The sequence below is a fragment of the Branchiostoma belcheri genome, unplaced genomic scaffold (assembly GCF_001625305.1).
Source record: "Branchiostoma belcheri isolate BF01 breed outbred unplaced genomic scaffold, Haploidv18h27 scaffold173, whole genome shotgun sequence".
In the NCBI taxonomy this organism is placed as follows: domain Eukaryota; kingdom Metazoa; phylum Chordata; class Leptocardii; order Amphioxiformes; family Branchiostomatidae; genus Branchiostoma; species Branchiostoma belcheri.
Window position 1 is genome coordinate 354,740 of NW_017803191.1, and position 18,787 is coordinate 373,526.

Consider the following 18,787-nt stretch of genomic DNA (forward strand, 5'->3'; position numbering starts at 1 on the left):
AAGAGGCGCGTCATCAGTAACACATGGGCACCGTTAGTGGCAGTCACGACTCCAGGAGGAAATTATGGCATCATGGCACGCTTATCGCCAAGTGATTAGACCACCTAGACATCAGGGAAGCTGTCAGCACGCCATTGGCGGGGGGATGCCGACATCTTCCCGCGGTGGGTTGGCTAATGTCTGCCCGCTTCTGACAGCTGCCAAGTCCGCGGCGAGGAAAAGGGGCGGAGAGAGGCACTATCGTGTTCATTAGTGGACGTCAGATTGTATAAGCGAGATGTCAACAATATCAAAGTTACGTGCTTGTGCAGTTTACATTATGGGAAATACAACAACGCATCTTATTGTACAATGTGGGCGCCGTAAGTTGATATCGTCGACTGTCGGGCCCAACTCTCGAACTTTCAAGGACAGACAGGCTCAAGTGCACCACAGAACAAAGTTTTCCTTATTCATCGCTTCCGATTACTAATTACAGGCTTATCTTGTAAAGTCGGCAGCAGATATCATGTTATTCTGTATCAATATTTATGTTATAATCATGGCACACTAGGAAAATACGAGAGGAAAACCAAGGGGAAAGTTTCTGAGGGTGGTAGAGGAGGAAACCAACGTCACGAATGAAGAGTGTTATCAGATCTAGATATTTCATTCAGAAAGGGCCCAATCCGGTCATGGAAACGTAACAATACGGGTATTCATTGCTTGCAATTGTGTTTCAAAAGTTAACAGTATATTAAAACAATTCGATCTGGATATTGCAATTATGGTACAAGAAAAAAACATTTTCATTCAATGCCATGGTTATGAACATACAAGTAGATTGTTATTATTTTATGCTCCAGTTTTCTATATTTACAGACAACACAGTTGTACCATATTCTAGCGCACTGTTCCAACATTGGTTCTCTACGACCAACGTAACGGGACAAGCTATAACAACAAGATGTCATTGGGCCCTACACCCGAGAGAATAAAGGCGTAAATACTAATACGTGCCAACTTTGCCATGTACACATCTCACAACAAATGTGGCAGATACAGTACGACACTAGGACAGTTCTAGGACGTTAGCTCGCTGATGGATGGTGATGGCTTCTGACCGGATGAAGTGACAACGCTCGGGCGGAAATTAGCAAAGCGAGACCTTCCTCGCCTCCTACTCCTCATTTGTCAACATTCCTGCCGCCCGACATCCCCGCTAGCGTGCAGGCGTCCACTCCGCACACCTCCGCAGAGACCGCTTGAATTTCCGTGCCGCTGGCAAAGCAATCCCCAGCCCCTTCCCCCTGCTAGAGTCCAGTTTACGGTAGGAAGGACGCGTTTTCCTCTCGACACGTATCCCCAAAATACCTCCCCGGCCTAGGAACACGGCCCTCCTTCGCGTTATCGCCTGGGGCGGCGAAAATTCCTCCTGAGTTTCCTGTAAATTATGAGGAACCCGAGCCGGGGAAAGGAAGGCCTGCCTCAAGCCGGATGAAAGAACGTTCGCAACAGGTGTATCTTATTAAACGTTATCAACGGATAAATCGAAGTGACAAGGCGATCCCGCTACATCTGACGGCCAATCAGGGAGGGGGACCTTGTCATCGGCTCGTTACGGACGGATATAACGAGATGTGCCGGGCTCGGGAGGATAGAAATCTACCGGACTGTCTTAGCGTTCCCTAACACCGCAGACATGCTCGACAAGTTTGTTACAGGCTCCAAATCTGGTCAGGAAGATAAACAAAACACGGACATCCGAGTTGCTGAAACCCCTGCGTCCATGTCTACTCCTGACTTGGGAAATTGGGCCCAGTGCAACATCCCGTCAGTAGTACGGGTATATCGATGTCAGGACGGCCCTTGTTATGGGTGAAGGTTGGAGTCGCAGTGATATAACTTCTCCTGACACGGCACTACTTGAGTTGCAGCCTTTTCTATGCAGTCTGACATGTTCCCTGTCACTTATTCAATAAAACTTGAATAATTAGCACACAGCACAAATATATGTTATGTATAATCGGGCATCGTTGTGCTCCAGGGCTAGGCCACTGCATGTGGTCAAGGATGTCCTAAATAGAACATTATTATATTACATACAGCCAGATCATAACTGATAAGAAAAAGTCAATGTTGATGATGAGATATTTTCTGTGTTATTTTAAATCGTTTCTAACTGGTTTTCTATCATTTGCCGATTGAATTCGATTCGACGAGAAAACGTACGTTTGTAAAAGTTGAAACATCAAAACATGCCAAACATCATCCCCGTCAATTTGTAACCTTTTGTTCCTGGTGAGATAGCTGACTTGTTTAATTGGTCAAGTCGGAATTGGCTAATTAGGACTATTGTGGGCCATTTTTGCAGCCGGAATGTCACGGTCAATGGCGGGAGAACAGGTGGACCCCATTAGGCGTGATCGGAACAGATAGGGAGAATTGTCGGGCTCGCCCCGCGCCCCGGGTTATCAAGTGTGCGGCGAGTTGCCGGGCGATTGGAAGTCCGGAGGCGGTGGGGCACGGACAGGATACCCGCGTGAATGGACTCAAGCCGAGCGTACACGGCAGGGAGAATTACGGCAATAATGGTTACTGTGATACTGTGTGGCGGGTAGGCTCCACGAACATCATTTCTTGTTAGAGTCTTCTCGAATTCACAGAGCTCCAGACGACGTTGAAACTTATTTCCACAGGTTATATTGGATTATCTGATTTTGCAGGTTTCTGCTTGCTATTATGTTATGATGGTAATGTCGGGAAAAAACATCAAACGTTGACACGTATACCGAAGAAGAACGTTACATGTACAAGACAGTAGCCACACGAAAACAGTGAAAGAAAAGTAAACGACAAATATTCGATTTCGAACCAAACAAAAAAAAAACACAGCCTGTGTTTAACACTTACCTACACGTGGAATATATATTGATATGTAATGCACTTTAGACAGAAATCAAGTATATAGATATTTCTTTCTTTCTTTCTGAACCATATCATGTGAGTATTCTGTGCTTTAAATATCATCATCCCTATACTGGTTGTCTTGCTAAGCCTGCTCTGAAAAATAAATGGCCAAACAGGAAGATCTCAGATGATCAATCTCACGCGTTGTGAATCTTGAGAATAAATAACAATGTGTATCAAACAATAATCAGCTTTTCAAAACTAAAAAACTTATGTGTACGAGGTCAACTTTAAACCCGTAACCCGTGTAAGTGACCATACCAGGACTGTACTTGTGGCAGACAGCAAACATCATGTACAATGTAGCGTAGAGATACTAGTACATGCTGTCGTGCGGTAAAGTTGTATAACTTTATCATTCCAATATCGACGTTAATTTCATTTGATTGTTACCGACATTCAATGTGACAAGTCAGGTCGGAGTTCCCGTCAGCTGGTGGATCGTGCTGCATCATGGACTATCCTACGATGCCTCTCTGCACCAGGAACTTAGGAACGAATAGTCAGAGTCCTCAGACAAAATGTCATCAGATATCAAAACATTCTCTATGAGAGCAATATAAGTATAGGTCTACTGTTGAATGCATTTAGCTACTCAAATAGGTCAAATGTGAACCCGGCAAAGCATTTTTGCGAAACAAAATTTAGTGCAGGGATTCATACTGTATACAAAATTTAGTGCAGGGATTCATACTGTATACATTGATAAGTTTTAATACGTGTAATATACGCCACGGTACGGGACACAAATCGCATCACAGTGAGCCCATCTACAGATAACATGGCTAACAATAACAAGCGGTGTGAAGAATAAACAAAGGACGAATTACACGGACGTTTACACAACTGGGAACTTGGTGGATTCCTAATCCGAAAATTGAAGAGGAGAAATTGTGAGAGTAGGGTGTCTTCTCCGTGACGATAATTCAAAGGATACCTTTTTAGACACCAGCCTTGTAGTTCTAGATAGACGCACCCAGGTCCAGTTATCGCTCGGAGAGATCGAATACCTTGAAGACTGCTTTTTATATCTAATTTTGAAACTGAAGCGTTGTGTCCGATGACCACATGTCCATGGCCGATGGGTGCCCTCGGTGTTACAAACACGTACATTTCGTACAACAGTACATGATGGAATCCGGTCTCACCCAAACAAGACTTTCCTCAAAAGTGTTCTATTCCTGTTTCTTCAAGGAAAGGTTTGTTTTGAGAACTAACAGAGGATATGATGAATAAACAAGTGTAAACCTGGCGCTGAGGGATTGCGGAGAGACAGCATGATACCAGCGGTACCCGGGTGTGAGGCGTGTTCGCGCTGAGACGCCAGGCCAGGGCGTCTATATATTCTATACGTAATTTGCTGCATACATATATTCTGTATGTAGGATGACTTTATTCATACATATGTTGAGCTTTGTTAGGTGTTTAGTTGTAGAAGACCATACAAAAGGCCCGTACTTTTTGTTGAGTCAATAGAGAATCTACCATATACTGACTGACCTTTTCCTCTGTTTATAGTTTTCCGTTGTGCCATGTATGTTGTACATAAGCCTTAATCATATCTTTTTCCTTGGCTAGCTGGTCCAGCGTCTTTCTTCTGACTAAGTAATTGTTACATCCCCGTGTTAAACCAAGAACGGGGTCAGATTCTTGTAAGGTATGGTCTGGAATCTAAGGTCAGTTGAACTAATACTAAGATGTTTTCAGTGTAACATAAAAGCAAGAAGTTGCCATGGGAATTTGGGGATTTAAGGCCACTGTTCTCACTTACATAGCACCATTTCACGGTGGTCAGATAGCCCTGTGATATAGGTATGAAACAATAACACGTATTACTTTCTTCATTAACACGATAAACAGATCTCCGGGTAATGGAAAATGAGAGCACGCGGTCAAAGCAACCTCAACTCATACACCAAGAAAGTACAGAACTTGGTTTAATCTGTAACAGAAGGCAGTGGCGATTTGTGGGTTTCTGAGCGTAGTTTTACGTAAGTTGAAGGAGGTCCTACCGCGTGAGGGCCGCCCTCTGCTCACGGGTGGTTCAGTACGGGGGAGGAGCACTTCAAATTGACCCCAAACTGCAAATGTGTTCATGATTAACCCCTGCACGCTGCGAGGTGGACAAACATAGATTTGGTTTACCCCCAGGATGGATACAAAACGGATACATGTGCATCTCTGGGGCACACAAAAAGACCTATTAAGACCACGAGCTGTGCTGAAATGCATCAATCACAACGTGTGGAGGTCCGTATTCAAAACTCGAATTGATGAATTATGGTCTGTTCAAATTATGGTGACTGAGTTTCTGGTGCTTCTATTTTGTCTCTCTGTAGTCTTATGTTTCAGTGCTTGGGACACGAATCATACTACAACGACTGATGTAATATCTAGGACCTTCTCACAGAGATAGATAGATATAATGGTTGGGCTCAGAATGAACTGTATGTATGTGATAAACAGCGAACCAGTATAGGAGTGTAGGTCTAAGAATTGTCATGTACATAATATTGGGCTGTATAGTTTGGTTCAACAGCTCCTGTTGTGGATTACGGTTGTAAGATTATGATTAAGACCCCAGTTCAACGCTAGAGAATTTTCAATGTGTCTCATCTAGAGCCTTATCCCAAATCAGTTTGCTATGTGCCTTGTCTAGTGTTAGTCTTATAGTAGGCCGCTGAAGCAATCCTTAGCTCCATTACAGCGATAACGTCCAATAAGGACTGCATTCATTGTGCGTAGTCAATGACTAAAGCGGCATGCAACAGCTACCCATAGAACAATAGAAAGAATAAAATGGCATCCTGTATTGAAGGATAAAGACCATCAATATCATAAAGTTACACTTTAGTCATCAAAATATCACTCTCCTATATCTCCTATATCATCTACCGTTTATCTACTTTGCTTTAGGAATAATTTCGATTCATCATTCCCGTGTGTTCTACCAAGGAAAGTCAGTGAAATTCTTCAAGGAAAAAGGGATTTAATTGAATATTCTGTACAAACAAATAATCCTGGCAATCAGTGACAGCATATTTCCATTTTCAATCAATATCTCACTTGTTGTTGTTTCTGACGGCACGATTTTTTTATTCAGCAATGCGATACCCTGTAGATTACCAACCTTACAGAGTGCAGGGCCAAGAAAAACAAACACGGTTATTTCTTAACATCCGAGAAAGTGCAGAGACTACTTTAGTATAGCACTTGGAAACAAGACTGACATTGTTCTGAATAAGGTTCTGTACGTACATGTAGATAAGATATAGGTCTGGCCTGACAATTTAGCTATATACTAAACCGAAGATACGAACGTTCACTATATACAACGATGGAAATGCCCACGATACCCTAACATTGTTACTGATCCCTTCGTCTCGTGTACACTGGATATAATTCTACATAGCAAAAAAACTCACAATTTCCTTGTTCCTGGACGGAATACGCTGAAGTAGGGCGGGGATAATTTCTTCACACATCAAAAAGTCAGAAGAGAGCCAGTCTGAATTGAATGACGGTAATATCTGTTCAGTCCTATACAAGACAAACCCTCTGCTGTTCCTCTGGTGCAAGGGTGTTCACGGAGAATTCTTCCCAATCTTGCTTCTTGATAACAGTCACACTGCTCGGTCGTCTGTCTCCCAAATGTCTCAAGTTCTATATGAGTTTTTTTTATTCAAACAATTTTCACTTCAAGATGAGACAGAAGCGACCTCAGTTCTTGAGTCCACGGTTTGCGGCGGCCCGAGCGCGCCCATCTCCGGGTCCGGAGACGTGGGGTCCTGCAGTTTGGCGTTGATCGCGAACGGCCACGTCTGTCCGAACAAAAAATTGGAAACGTTAAACACCAAAATATATCGTCATAAAATATATGTACACTCACAAGGCGTATGATGAAGCAAGCGACAGACGTGTATGGATTTGTTTTGACTAAAAAGACAAAGGGTTCTGTAGTTTCTAAACAAAATATAAGGAAGAGATAAGAGCTTCATGTATGGTCGCAAGCAAGACTAAACATCTAGCACATCGTCAGAGGAAAATACGGGGGTTGAATATATACGTTAACGAATTGAATTAATGAATTGAATAACATCGACGATTCGTAATGTGAATGGAGTATAAGATTATTCTAGACGTTTTTTTCAGCGAGTTGATACCGTGATTGGGTGCGACAGTGAGTAACCACAAAACGGACAAACATGTCGCGAAACACTTTCAAGATGACTCAGGGTTTAGTCTTTGTCGGGACATTATTTCCCGCCTCCTTTCTGAGTCATAATCATGTTTGACACAGAGGTGAGTTTTTTTCCGAGAAATTCTTTCAGGATTTTTTCTAATCCACCCTTGCCTGTGTTAAATTGATTGACATGGTAGAGATGGTCGGTCTGATTACAGTATATTAACGGTATGTATGTTTTTATAACGGTCTTGGCCGTATCAGAGTTTGTGATCGAACTTTCGTGGCGTCGCTCCAAAACATAGTTAAGGGTGATTTAGACGACATTGTCAGAATTGATTTGGCATCGTGATCCTATTTGCTAATATTATCTCACGTGGAAACCTAATGATTCTTCCAACGGGTGTCGTTGTTAAGAGAAATGGTAAGATTTTAACATTAAGTTACTGTATACGTAGCTTTGACATGTTTGAACTTCGTACAAGATAGCAAATCTATCCGAATACACACATTCTAGCAGACTATGGCTGATACGGTCGACAGTCGTCCCTATCTTCAATTTGTTGCGGTTCCAGTAATAGTTTACTGGGTTTTAACTTGTAGTGCGATGATACGGAGATTCTAACCTTGCGATAAATCTAGGAGAGATTCCTAACTATCCGTTCTTAGAGCCTCAAAACTTGATACGAGCAACTGGAGAATCTGAAAACAACTTACCAAACTGACAGGATGGAAAGCTGTGTCTTCCACTTTATCGTCCTGTAAGACTTTGCTGAGATGTCCTATGTACGAGGAGGCGAGTCGCAGTGTGTCCAGCTTGGACAGCTTGGTGTCGGCAGGAACCCACGGCAACGTGGTCTTTAGCCGGACGAACGCCTTACTCAAGACGCGCATCCGCGTCCGTTCCCGTAGGTTCGCCGCTGTCCGCACCTTCGGCGGCTGTTCCTCCTTCCCCCGCTTGCCTCCTCGCTTCCGCCGCCGGCCTTTCTTGGAGGATCCGGCTCCTTCGGGTTCCTGAGAGTCGTGGGAACCTTCCTGGGTCGAGCTTTCGGTTTCAACGCTCTCGTTTCCAGAGTCCACCTCGACCGTCTCCACGTCCATACACTCCTCCGGGTCGACGTCGCTGGCCGTGCCCGTCGACATGACTCCAATGCTCCGCGGCTAGCTTCCTGTAAATCAGTCTGGAGTTCCTCACCACTTCTGAAATGTCTTCATGTGCTGCGGAAAGGTTGATGAATGTCCAGAACCAGAATGTGTTCTCTGCGTACTGCGATTCTAGGTTGGTACCACTTCAGCTCCTGTGGAGATGAAACCGTAGCGTTGTTTTTGGAGAGAGAGCTAATCGATCTCCCTTTCTCGATTGTCACGGTGATACCCACAGTCACGGTGATACCCACAGTCCCTCGCAGCCTTCCTTCCGTCCAAGAATTTGATCCGTACTTTAGCGGGAAAGTACCTTCGAAACTAGTGCAAGATAACTTTTACAAGGTGGACGTCGCATGTAGATCTGCCGAGCCGGCTCACGCGGCTACGTTGGAGTACGGAAGGACATGTGTGGTCTGGCACACTGAGGGCTGTACTAAACTTCAACACATCTCCCTCCCTGCTCTCCTTATGCAAATCACGGTCAGGAATCTCCCTCCTAATTGGTTAAAGGTTCGTCAGTCCCTGTCTGCCAATAGAAGCCCGTGACAGCGGTAACACGATGCGGGATGAAAATAATGTCCAATTTGTCAAAACAGCCGAGACTAGACCCCGGGCTAATTCGAGGCAGGCCAGGAAAAAGGGACCTCGTGTCAGGAGAAGGTGGCAAGACGGATTATCGGCAATTTCCTCCCCGTGTGGCAAGCTAAGTGGCAGCAAAGTACAAAACTAGCCAGGTAGTCCCGTACAGTTTGCCATCTCCCGTTCTATAAACAAAGGTCGGAAGGGCGTTGCTCGATCCGGTGACATTTTGAAGTAAAGCTAGACAAATGATGATCTGTATCATTTGATCACCTCATTTCCATGTAAGTCCCAGGGTTTCAGTTCTACAGTTTACATATATGACTGACGTCAACTAATTTAAAAGTTTTGTACTCCTGACGAAACGTTCAGTTTTCTTGATAACAGAAGCCCCAAATATCAAACAAGCCGGTAATGTGAATATCGGAACTTAGCAGGCATGAAAATCAAAAAGTGACAAAAATACAAGAATCGATGGTCTAACAATTTCTTCAAGTCTTGAGCACCTACGGATCTGTTAATGCATTTCTAATGTCGACTCACGTGTAGGCAGAGATATCCAAATTATCAGTAAGAAGCCGTGAAACGCGCATGTCACCCCCCTAAATGGGCGTGAAAATGGGTACGGAGACACTTAATTAAAGACAACAGGGTGGGGAGGGGGGCCGCCCACACACAGCATTTTTGCTCGTGTTGTTAGTCAAAACAAACCCGTCTATGAAATTGGCGATATCAAAGAACTAGAGTTAACCACATCGCGATCGTCTACCGAATAAATCAGAAACACACAGCTTCAAATAACCAACACAGATTGCCAGATCTCTTTCAGAGTCTTTTCTCATCAACTGAGTCGATAAGACCACAAAGAAATCATCCGATGCAGAAGAAAGATAAGGACAAGTCTCCAGTTAATTGATGAATTTGCGGGCTGTTTATTTGTGAATCCGTGCGACAGAAACAGGCACCGTGAGAGAGCATGTGTCCCCCCGGGACATGTGTGTATCAGGACCGCCCATCTCCCCGCACCAGCACGCCGTGACCCGGAGCTGGGGGGACCGGCTCGGGTAACCCTGGTGATAACCCCGTATCAATAATGCCGGGCTGCTCAAGGCAACGTTCAAGTTCAACCCTGTCGTTCCGGCTGGTCTACCCTCGACATAAGATGACTGATTTACTGGTGCGTCCCTACAGCACGCAACAAAAGTAGGAGTTAAAGTCATTCTAGTGGTGGTGGGGTCTCTGCATTCTAACGTAACTGCACAAAAATGTGCGCATGCGCATATAGGAACAGAGGTGGCTGGTGGCATCTGATATATCTGGATAAGTCTTAGCCTCTAACTGGTTGTAGGAAATCACGAGAAACATTGAACACTTCGATGATTACCGAGTTGACGATTATCATGATAAAGAGGAATCTACCTTGTTTTATTACCTACAGCAAATTTACCAAATGATTTATGGATACGCATTACATTATGGATGGTTGGCTAATTGGCTAATTGGTTTGTTTGTTTGTTTGTTGGTTGGTTGGTTGGTTGGTTGGTTGGCGGTTACTTCTTTATGAATTGTTTATTGCAAAGAAGAAGAGTACTAGTAAATTCTTGTGGGGTGCTACTTTGGCGGAAGTTTGCGTTCTTTGCCTGTTTTTCTTTTCCCTGGCAGTCTCTGAAACCATACCTTACATTGTAACAAAGACCGTTTCTCAGGAAATAAATTACGAAACTTTAGAACCTTCCAGTGATATACAGACAGAAAGTCCCATTTCCGCCCGGTGTCAAACTCAAGTGACCGCACACGTCACACTCACGTGACCACAGCTATGTTGATCTCGCGAGATTTTTTTTACGGAAACAGCTGATAGAAATGAAATGTTCGCATATTGACTGTGTATTATCCATGTGACTTACAACGCAGCAAATTGCCCTGTCTTTGCACTCCTCAGCCAGGGAGATCAGCAGAAAAGTGGACAAAAAGAAAAAAATGCATATTTATGAAAGATTATGTTGGTGTATGTGTTTATGCGTAGTTTATGTAAATGAATGGGTGTGTTTTTTCCAGAGTACTACAAAATGTTCTCATATCGAATTTCAATAGACAGCATTTCATCAGAGCCTCTGCAAGCCTTATCTGTGATTTGAAGTGATTTGTACAAGTCCTATTGTTGTTAAATCTTTGCTGAACAGCAACCGATGCATCCCTTTCATGTTCCTGTACCTCAAATTCACATGTTCTAAAACAATGCAGCCTCTGGTCGCCAGTTCGTTCCAGGCGCGGTGTTGTAGAGCTAATCTCTGTAGCCTTAGTAGTCTGGGTTCCAGGTTATACACCCCTTCTTTGTACGTACTTGTCTGAACCTACCACAGTACCCCACGTCACTGTGTACCACGTACGTCGATTAACGGTACCGTGCCTGAGTCCTGCGAACTGTTAGTGTTATCCTCCAGAAATCATTAGCGTAGATATAGATCACACCCCGCTAATGGTTTCGATAAATTAAGACAAATGGGTAAGATAAGCAACGGGTCGTCTGATATAAACTACGGCCGTGCAACACTCGAGAGGAGGGGGGCAAAATTAACAATGTTGATATTTTTCTTCTAAGGCGGCACCAAAGTTTTTGTTTCAAGGTTAAGGCACAGTCCGACACTTGAGAGTGCCAGCTGCAGTGTCATGTTTTGACGCATATATATCAACGGCTTTGCATTAAATCATCGGTCAAAACAATGGTCAAAATCAATGTAGAGCGCTTTGATAATGGTAGTGTATTACATCAATTAAAGTGCATTTTTCGTACAAGTGATGCAAGTCTGTCCTTACACAAATTACTATGATATGCGGCGTTATTTGTTAGTAACGTACATGTTTCATAGCATTGCTGTATCATGTGTGATTTTGCTATTGACACCGAAGAATTGTAAGCTACATATCACCGTTACAATGTCACAAGATTCATTAAGTATAAAAGCCTAATATTCTAATAGCCATTTGCTCCCACAGTGATGTTACACCTATGATTTGTTTTCCAATGCTTTGTTGTCACCGATTGATATCTACAATTTCATGATCACTTTGTACATGATTGCCCTGCAGATATTATGTTTCTATAGCCCTGAATGATATCAATGCCTATCAGTGTTGTTTGATTCATAAGCGATCCTTGGCCCCCTTCCTGACACCGCATGGCGAGGTCGGGGTGTAGTTGGTGCTGCTCGCCACAACACGCGCACGTCCCGCCGCGCAGCTATGTCAACACGCCCGCTATTGTCTCTCAAGTGGTCGGTATCGTCAGGTGGGCGAATGTGGGGTTAGGTTCCATGTCATCCACATGGGGAGATTGTACGATACTTGTGTGTATCCACCCTCCTTACTATGTAGGTTATATAATACCAACATAACACAACATAACACAACGCAATGTATAATAATCATTTTCGGGCGTTCTCATTTTTAAAAATTGTCGACGTCCTATACAGACCTCCACAATGCAGTTGTAAGACGAATGTTAGCGGACGAACATTGATGTACAAAAACGACAATAGACAGGGGGTAAAATTTGATCCAGCACAAGTTTATAATTAACGCTCATAGCTATCATAATTATGAAGATAAGTTATTTTAACTCAAACAAAGAGTATCGTAGACGTATTATTAATCTGTTCTCAGCGTTTGCTATCACAATAAATTGTACAAGGTATCAATTTGGTCAAGCATTTGTCTTAGCTGACTTAAACTGTTTCTCCTTACTGAATGTATCGTGGTTTTATTTTTGCAGTTTTCACAGTGACCTCTTAGCACAGCGAAATCATAACACCCGGAATATGTGGTTTGTATTTCTACTACACTACAGAACTGTTTGAACTTCAGACATTATGATGACAGCCTTTTCCCTGATATCACGAAATAAAACAACTGCGAAAGTACATTTATTTACAACAGTATGTATCAAAATCCAAACGATCTTAATTGTGGAGAAACAGGGAGTCCATCCCCAGCCTGTTGTCAGGTCCGTACCGGCACGGCCCGGGTATCTGGGCGGCGGACAGGGGCGGCTCGTGCAGGCACAGCTCCGGCACAGGGAGGACGTTCTCCTGTACCTTGGTGCTAAACGTGTACGGCCAGGTCTGAAACATGGCACCAGAACACCCGGGTAAGTCACAGTTTCTCTCCATTCTATTGCCCTCCACACTAGTACGGATTGTGTGGAGGTGTAAAATGTTGGGGCTACAAATTTGTTACACCAGGTTTATTGGTATATCTATGGTATGGTACAGGTACATGCCTTAGTTAGTCTTTTGCGATCTTATTAAGGTTTATCAACTTTTAAAGACTGCACTTGTAAAGCATTACGTTGTAGCCAGTTATAGAAATATACATTTTTTCTATGTTTCATCTTTTATTAGAACTCTATTACGACTCTATAAGATTACATGTTTGTATGTCACTGGTCGGATTCTTGTATTAAACGAATTAACCAAGAGGAATTTACCAAACCCCTTTTTATGTCGTGTCGCTTTTAGTTTCATTATTTCAACTATGGAATCTTCCTGTCTCTTATTTGAAATTAGACCCACGATGTGTCCAGCACTTTTACAGCAGCGTGGAATTACTATTCTCTCCGTATGGGAAAACTACATAAAAATCCTTTAAAACGTTTGCTAAGTAGGACTATTCCAACCGTCTCCGCTGACAGCTTCCAAAAATAGTTTTTGTCACAAGGCCACGTCCAACTCTGTATAATGAGGTGCCAAGTCCTCATGAAAGGTTTGTCAATCTCCTAAGTCTCTGTTGGCCCGGGGTAATTAACAGTTAACAGCACAGACATTCTAACGTCTTAATGTCTGCGTTTAGTCATGTAGTCTCAGGTTTAGACTGGTTGATTTCGACAGAACCACTCACAGCCCGTAGACTGAATTGTGTGCCTTTACTATAAAATCAAGTTCTGACATCACATAAATCTAATCTAAATCGTGGAGTCGTTTGCCAGCCCCACGAGCCAGGGCCCATAGTGATTATAATTTATAAAACATACTAGTACGATAATGAAAGTACTTATTACAGAGTTTTTTTTACTAATATAACGTCATGTTACATGGCAGTAGAACCAGGTTGACCCTCTGTTATGAAATAAGATACTCTTAAGTAAAGGATTCTGACAACCTTCACAATGATGTATGATATGTTGTCACGTCAGGGTAAGCCATGGCAGTGGAACCAGCATTTAATGGTTTGTGTTATACGTTACTATAGTACATTAATACTATCGTTATCACGGCTATGGTTTTGTGATGGCCATTGGATTTCTTATTCAGTAATTTCCATTACTATCGCCAACATTTGTTATTACTGTTGGTGACGACCTTCTGAGAGAAATGTTTATTCTGACACATTTTACAAGTAGGTATCATAGCACTTTCCTTAGGCAAGTGATGAAGAATGGTATCAAACCCGGCAGAAGGAAAAGACTAGTATTAGTAGATGCTGTACAAATATGGCTTGTACAATAAAGTTATATAATATATGTTACGTATGGTATAGTATGGTTACATTGTTACATCCAGTGACTTACCAGCATGAGCGGATGTAGCGAGTGTTCCACCATCTTGTCCCCCACCAGGACTTGTCTCATGTGTGAGATGTAAGACGTGGCGAGGCGCAGTGTGTCCAGTTTGGACAGTTTGGTGTCCGGCGGGACCCAGGGTAACGTCGTCTTCAACTTGGAGAACGCCTTACTCAACACCCTCATCCGGGACCTCTCCCGCGCGTTGGCAGCGTTTCTCTGTTCCGGTTTCTGCTTGTTGAAGAATTTCTTGGACTCAGTGTGCCTTTTTCTCCGTACCCGACGCCGCAACGGCCTCGCAAAGTCTGTCAGCGGGCCGTGGGGGTGATCTGGTCGGTGGAAGACGACTTCGGAACCGGCGGCTTCCTCCTCTGTGTCCGTATCGATGCAGTCGAGCTCGCTGACGGTGTCTGTGCTGACTGTCCCCGTGGACATGTTGGTGATGTTTCTCCTAGCAGACCATGTCAAAATTGTTTGATCTTTCCCTGTTAAGTTGGAAAGTGTTATATTTATCGATTAGCATGAAATACTATTTTTAAACGTGGCGTACAAAAGATAGAGGTATCAAGCAAAGCGTAACTTCACGCAAAATTGAACCTCAGCATGCATGAACGGAGCAAGAATTGAACTCTAGCCTAGATTAACAGCTCAGACATTGAATCAGACTAAAAGTGAAAAAAGGAAACGTTCTATCAAACATCAAGAGGGAATGCGGAATGTCCCTCGTCTCTACTAATTACCGTTAATTGAAGACTTAAACCCTCAGAATATACATTCGACCACAGAGGACAAAGCCCATCCCTTGGGATTTGATGTTTGGGAAGTTCTTCCTCTATCCAAATTATTCTATACCTGACCGAGTTTAGAAGCTTCCGAGTACGACTTCAAGATTGTATTTGATTATTGTCTATTTTTAAATTTCTTCTTTAGCTGATGGCATCTGTGTTCACGTATTTACAGCGCTGAATAAGACCAGATACGAGCCACTCTTTTCGTCTCTTAGTACAATCAGTCGCTAAAATCAACTCTTAAGCGCACCAATAGCATAAGACGTTTGTCAATCGCAAATGTCGTTTGCAAAAGTTGACTTTTAACCTCGGCCGATTGAATATGCGGTCTCCTGGTAATCTTGTCGAATTATCTTTCTTTTGAATAGTAAAAACGAAACGTCGCCATAATAATGTTTGATAGGTTCTCAGGAAGTCTGGCGCGAGATGGGATGGAAAAAACACATGGGATGTAAAAGCTCAAGAAAGAAGAAACAGCTAGTGCATATTTTGAGAATTAACACAACCTTCTACGCAATAAGTTGTAAAATTTGTCCATGTAATTTCCACGAGACTTCCAGAGGTTTTCAAAATGTCAAAGCGGAATGTTTGATGCACAATGCCACAGATGAAAAAACAAGCGATTTTAGTAGTTCACACAGTGATAAAATACGTACTGCTTTTAGGTATCAAGCTGTAATAACATTTCGCATAACTTTAGGAAGATGTTGCTAAACTGCTGACCAAAAATGTCTTTAATCAAACGGAAAATTAAAAGAAAAAACCAAGTCCATACCTACAGAAGCGGTCCCGAGCACTGCGCACCTTGACCAGTCATCAGGCGGAGTGTTGTTACATGTGTACCTCTGCCAACCTTTACGTCACTCTAATGGCACGGCTGGAAGAATATAAGCAACCTGAACCCAGTTTATTCTCTCCAAGTACAATTACAGGAGAGCAAAAGCCACAGGCCCCCGAACTATCCGACAATATTGGAAAGAAGGGCAGACCATTCAGACTACTGTAACCAAATCTTCAAACCCTCATAACGGCTCGAATTCTTCTCCCTACACTTGTATCCATTGTCCAGCTACACGAGTGGCTGTCATCAATACAACTGGCGAGGAAGTATAAATAGCATGAGAATGTTAACTCACCATTCAGACTCTTGTGCGAGCGGCGACCCCGGCGTTTCCGGACGAGGCACGTGTCACGGCCCGCTCATTTAATCGTTTGAAAGTGCCCCGCTACTCCAAACATTGCCGGGCGGTTGATGGAGGTAGCGCGGCGTGCGGTGCGGTCGCAGGTGCGCGGCCCGTGTGTATATCCCCCGGGGTAACCAGACCCGGCCTGTACCCGTGGTGTTTACCCAAGGTTTCCTTCTCGAGTACACGAAGCCCCCGGAGCCGACAAGGGGAGTCGGCGAGGGTCGAGGCAATGTTTACACTCGGGTAGAATCCTTGGGAACTCCTGACGGCCCGCTGAGAGAGGAGGGCGGGACAACTGACCGCATAACCCGATTGGGCACGGCTTGACCTTCGCTATCGATTTACTCAGAATTTTTCAAAACATCTCGATACTTAACGCAACTTTTAGATACAATCGCTTGTCAGTCCTAAATCTTAAACTTCTCAATGTGGGTTCCTAGATTTTATATGTTTCTTATATTTCTTGGTTTTGATTGGGGTTATTTTGTCGTTGATTGATTTCCTTAGTATTTTTTTACATTCTCGATCACTCTTCCTTTTCTATTCTAAGTACCATTTTCGCATATATATCACATGCTCTTTTGCAAGTTGACGGAAACTCTAGGATAAATCTTCAATTCCTGATGTTTACGACTTGAGTCATAAGCACTTGGGATTTCTCTAACTCTGCATGTACGCAGGTTTCATGTATATATGTGTAATTTGCGTATGTGTGTGTTTATGTGCATTTGTATGTGTGCATGTCTATTCTTAGACCTTGGTCTGCGCGTATCTCTCTCTGTGTGTACGTTTGTTCGTGTGTGTGCATGAACTTGAAGACCGTCGCAGCAGCTCGATGTATGACAGTAGCAACAACCAAAACGCACCATAGCGTAAAATCATGAAGAATCCTCTTAAAAGCCAATCCCATATAACAGATGTGGAAAGTCTATTATTACACGTTGGATGTATCCATTGGCAGGTGCACAAAAACCCTCGGTAAGTCCCCCTGCTTTAAAAACTAACAAACATCCGCATCAACCTCGCACCTCCCTAATCTTGTTGTCGGAGGAGTCAAGTTGTTCCCCTTGACTCCGGAGCCGTGGAGATGTCGTTAGGGAATGTTGCCCCACTTCTCCAGCCGGGCACAAAAGAGACCTGCTGACAGATGCTGTGGGGAGAATGTATAAACACACCCGGGCCGCGGCCGGGAGGAGTGCAGGACCGTTCCTGTAGACGCACATCCTGGCGGGGGGAGATGATTCTCTGAACAGGACAACTGGGCACTCTCTAAGAGGGACATCAAAAGAGGGAAAAGGAGTATGCAATAATAATAAAAGACGTCAAAGAATAAAAAGTAAAAGCACACTCCACCAACATTTGATGGTATATCGTACTTCTAGTCTATAATTTTGTGAAACATTGCCCTATTTTGGATGTGAAGCTGTTTCCTGTACAAGTATCTGCGATGTCACTAATAATAACGTTAGACTAGAGTCTTTAAATTGAAATGTTTGTGGGTAGAGGTTACGAAATAAGAGCCAATCTCGATTTTAGCCCTTCTTGTGTCTTTCCTTAGTACTGCAGCTGAGGTGTTTCAGTTTTTGTCATGTCTAGACCTAGATATGCTGTGGTCTTGAGTTTTTAGTAGTTGACTTGTTCAATAGATTCGCACGTACACAAAATTCCCAATGAGAAAGCACATGACGTCATGACGTCCGAGCTGCCATGGCGGCCGCTGAAAAGAAGCTGTCTCACTTTCCCCGGCGCTACAGGCAGGACATAATAGCTGTTTGTACAGGTGGCAGACCAAGGTTATTAGCTCCGGATTCTATGAACAGAGCTGAAGGATGGCGGAGTTATTAGTTCAACGAACTAAAATAGGTCCTTCCGATTCGCGTGATAAGACGTGGCGTGTTGCCTGCAGGTTTCGTGAGAGTGTGCCTTTTTGCGGAATATCAGCATTTTTCGATGTCGGAAACCCACGAGGACTTCCGTAGATTTCAAGAACAGAAGGTTATAGGGGGTCCGGATCGGGACTTTAATTAAAGACTAAACGTAGCCCGGGGCGGGGGTAAATGAGTGGGGTTTCTAAGACTGTTATTTTTGGACGGAGCCGTGTTCCCCTGACACACACTCCACGGTACACCTCCGCCCGTCCAAGGTCGCTCCTGTAGGCACATCCTTCATCTCCTGACGTACGGCATTACTCACGTCTGTGTTGGTACTTTATCTTGAAGTTGAAAACTTGCCAGTGAACGGTGTCATATTTACTGTCCAAACGTAAACGAAATGACTTCAGTTTGGCGGAAAGTTGATCCATGAATATATGAAATTAAGCCATATTCACAAATGACATTTTGTAGCTACTGGCGAAAATCAGTGAAATTTCAGGTAAAACCCCTTTGGGATCAGGCAG

General features: G+C 43.5%; 2 protein-coding genes across 2 annotated transcripts; both read right to left on the reverse strand.

Annotated features, from left to right (window-relative positions):
• Positions 1 to 5,939: 5,939 nt before the first annotated feature.
• On the reverse strand, positions 5,940 to 8,731 carry LOC109467019 (transcription factor 21-like). Its single transcript, XM_019764914.1, has 2 exons — positions 7,850 to 8,731; positions 5,940 to 6,770 (listed from the first exon to the last, which is right to left on the reverse strand). Exons 1-2 carry the CDS (start codon positions 8,273 to 8,275, stop codon positions 6,648 to 6,650), a joined length of 549 nt encoding a protein of 182 aa, XP_019620473.1. The 5' UTR covers positions 8,276 to 8,731; the 3' UTR covers positions 5,940 to 6,647.
• Positions 8,732 to 12,521: 3,790 nt separating this feature from the next.
• On the reverse strand, positions 12,522 to 16,099 carry LOC109466984 (transcription factor 21-like). The gene is made up of 3 exons (XM_019764871.1): positions 15,978 to 16,099; positions 14,424 to 14,899; positions 12,522 to 12,978 (listed from the first exon to the last, which is right to left on the reverse strand). The coding sequence occupies exons 2-3, from the start codon at positions 14,847 to 14,849 to the stop codon at positions 12,817 to 12,819; spliced, it is 588 nt and encodes a 195-aa protein (XP_019620430.1). The 5' UTR covers positions 14,850 to 14,899; positions 15,978 to 16,099; the 3' UTR covers positions 12,522 to 12,816.
• Positions 16,100 to 18,787: the final 2,688 nt, after the last annotated feature.

Coding starts and splice junctions, on each gene's coding strand:
- LOC109466984 (XM_019764871.1), bottom strand. CDS start 14,849: ATGTCCACGGGGACAGTCAGCACAGACACCGTCAGCGAGCTCGACTGC. Junction 12,979..14,423: donor CGCTACATCCGCTCATGCTG/GTAAGTCACTGG, acceptor GCCATGTTTCAG/ACCTGGCCGTACACGTTTAG.
- LOC109467019 (XM_019764914.1), bottom strand. CDS start 8,275: ATGTCGACGGGCACGGCCAGCGACGTCGACCCGGAGGAGTGTATGGAC. Junction 6,771..7,849: donor CTTTCCATCCTGTCAGTTTG/GTAAGTTGTTTT, acceptor TTGTTCGGACAG/ACGTGGCCGTTCGCGATCAA.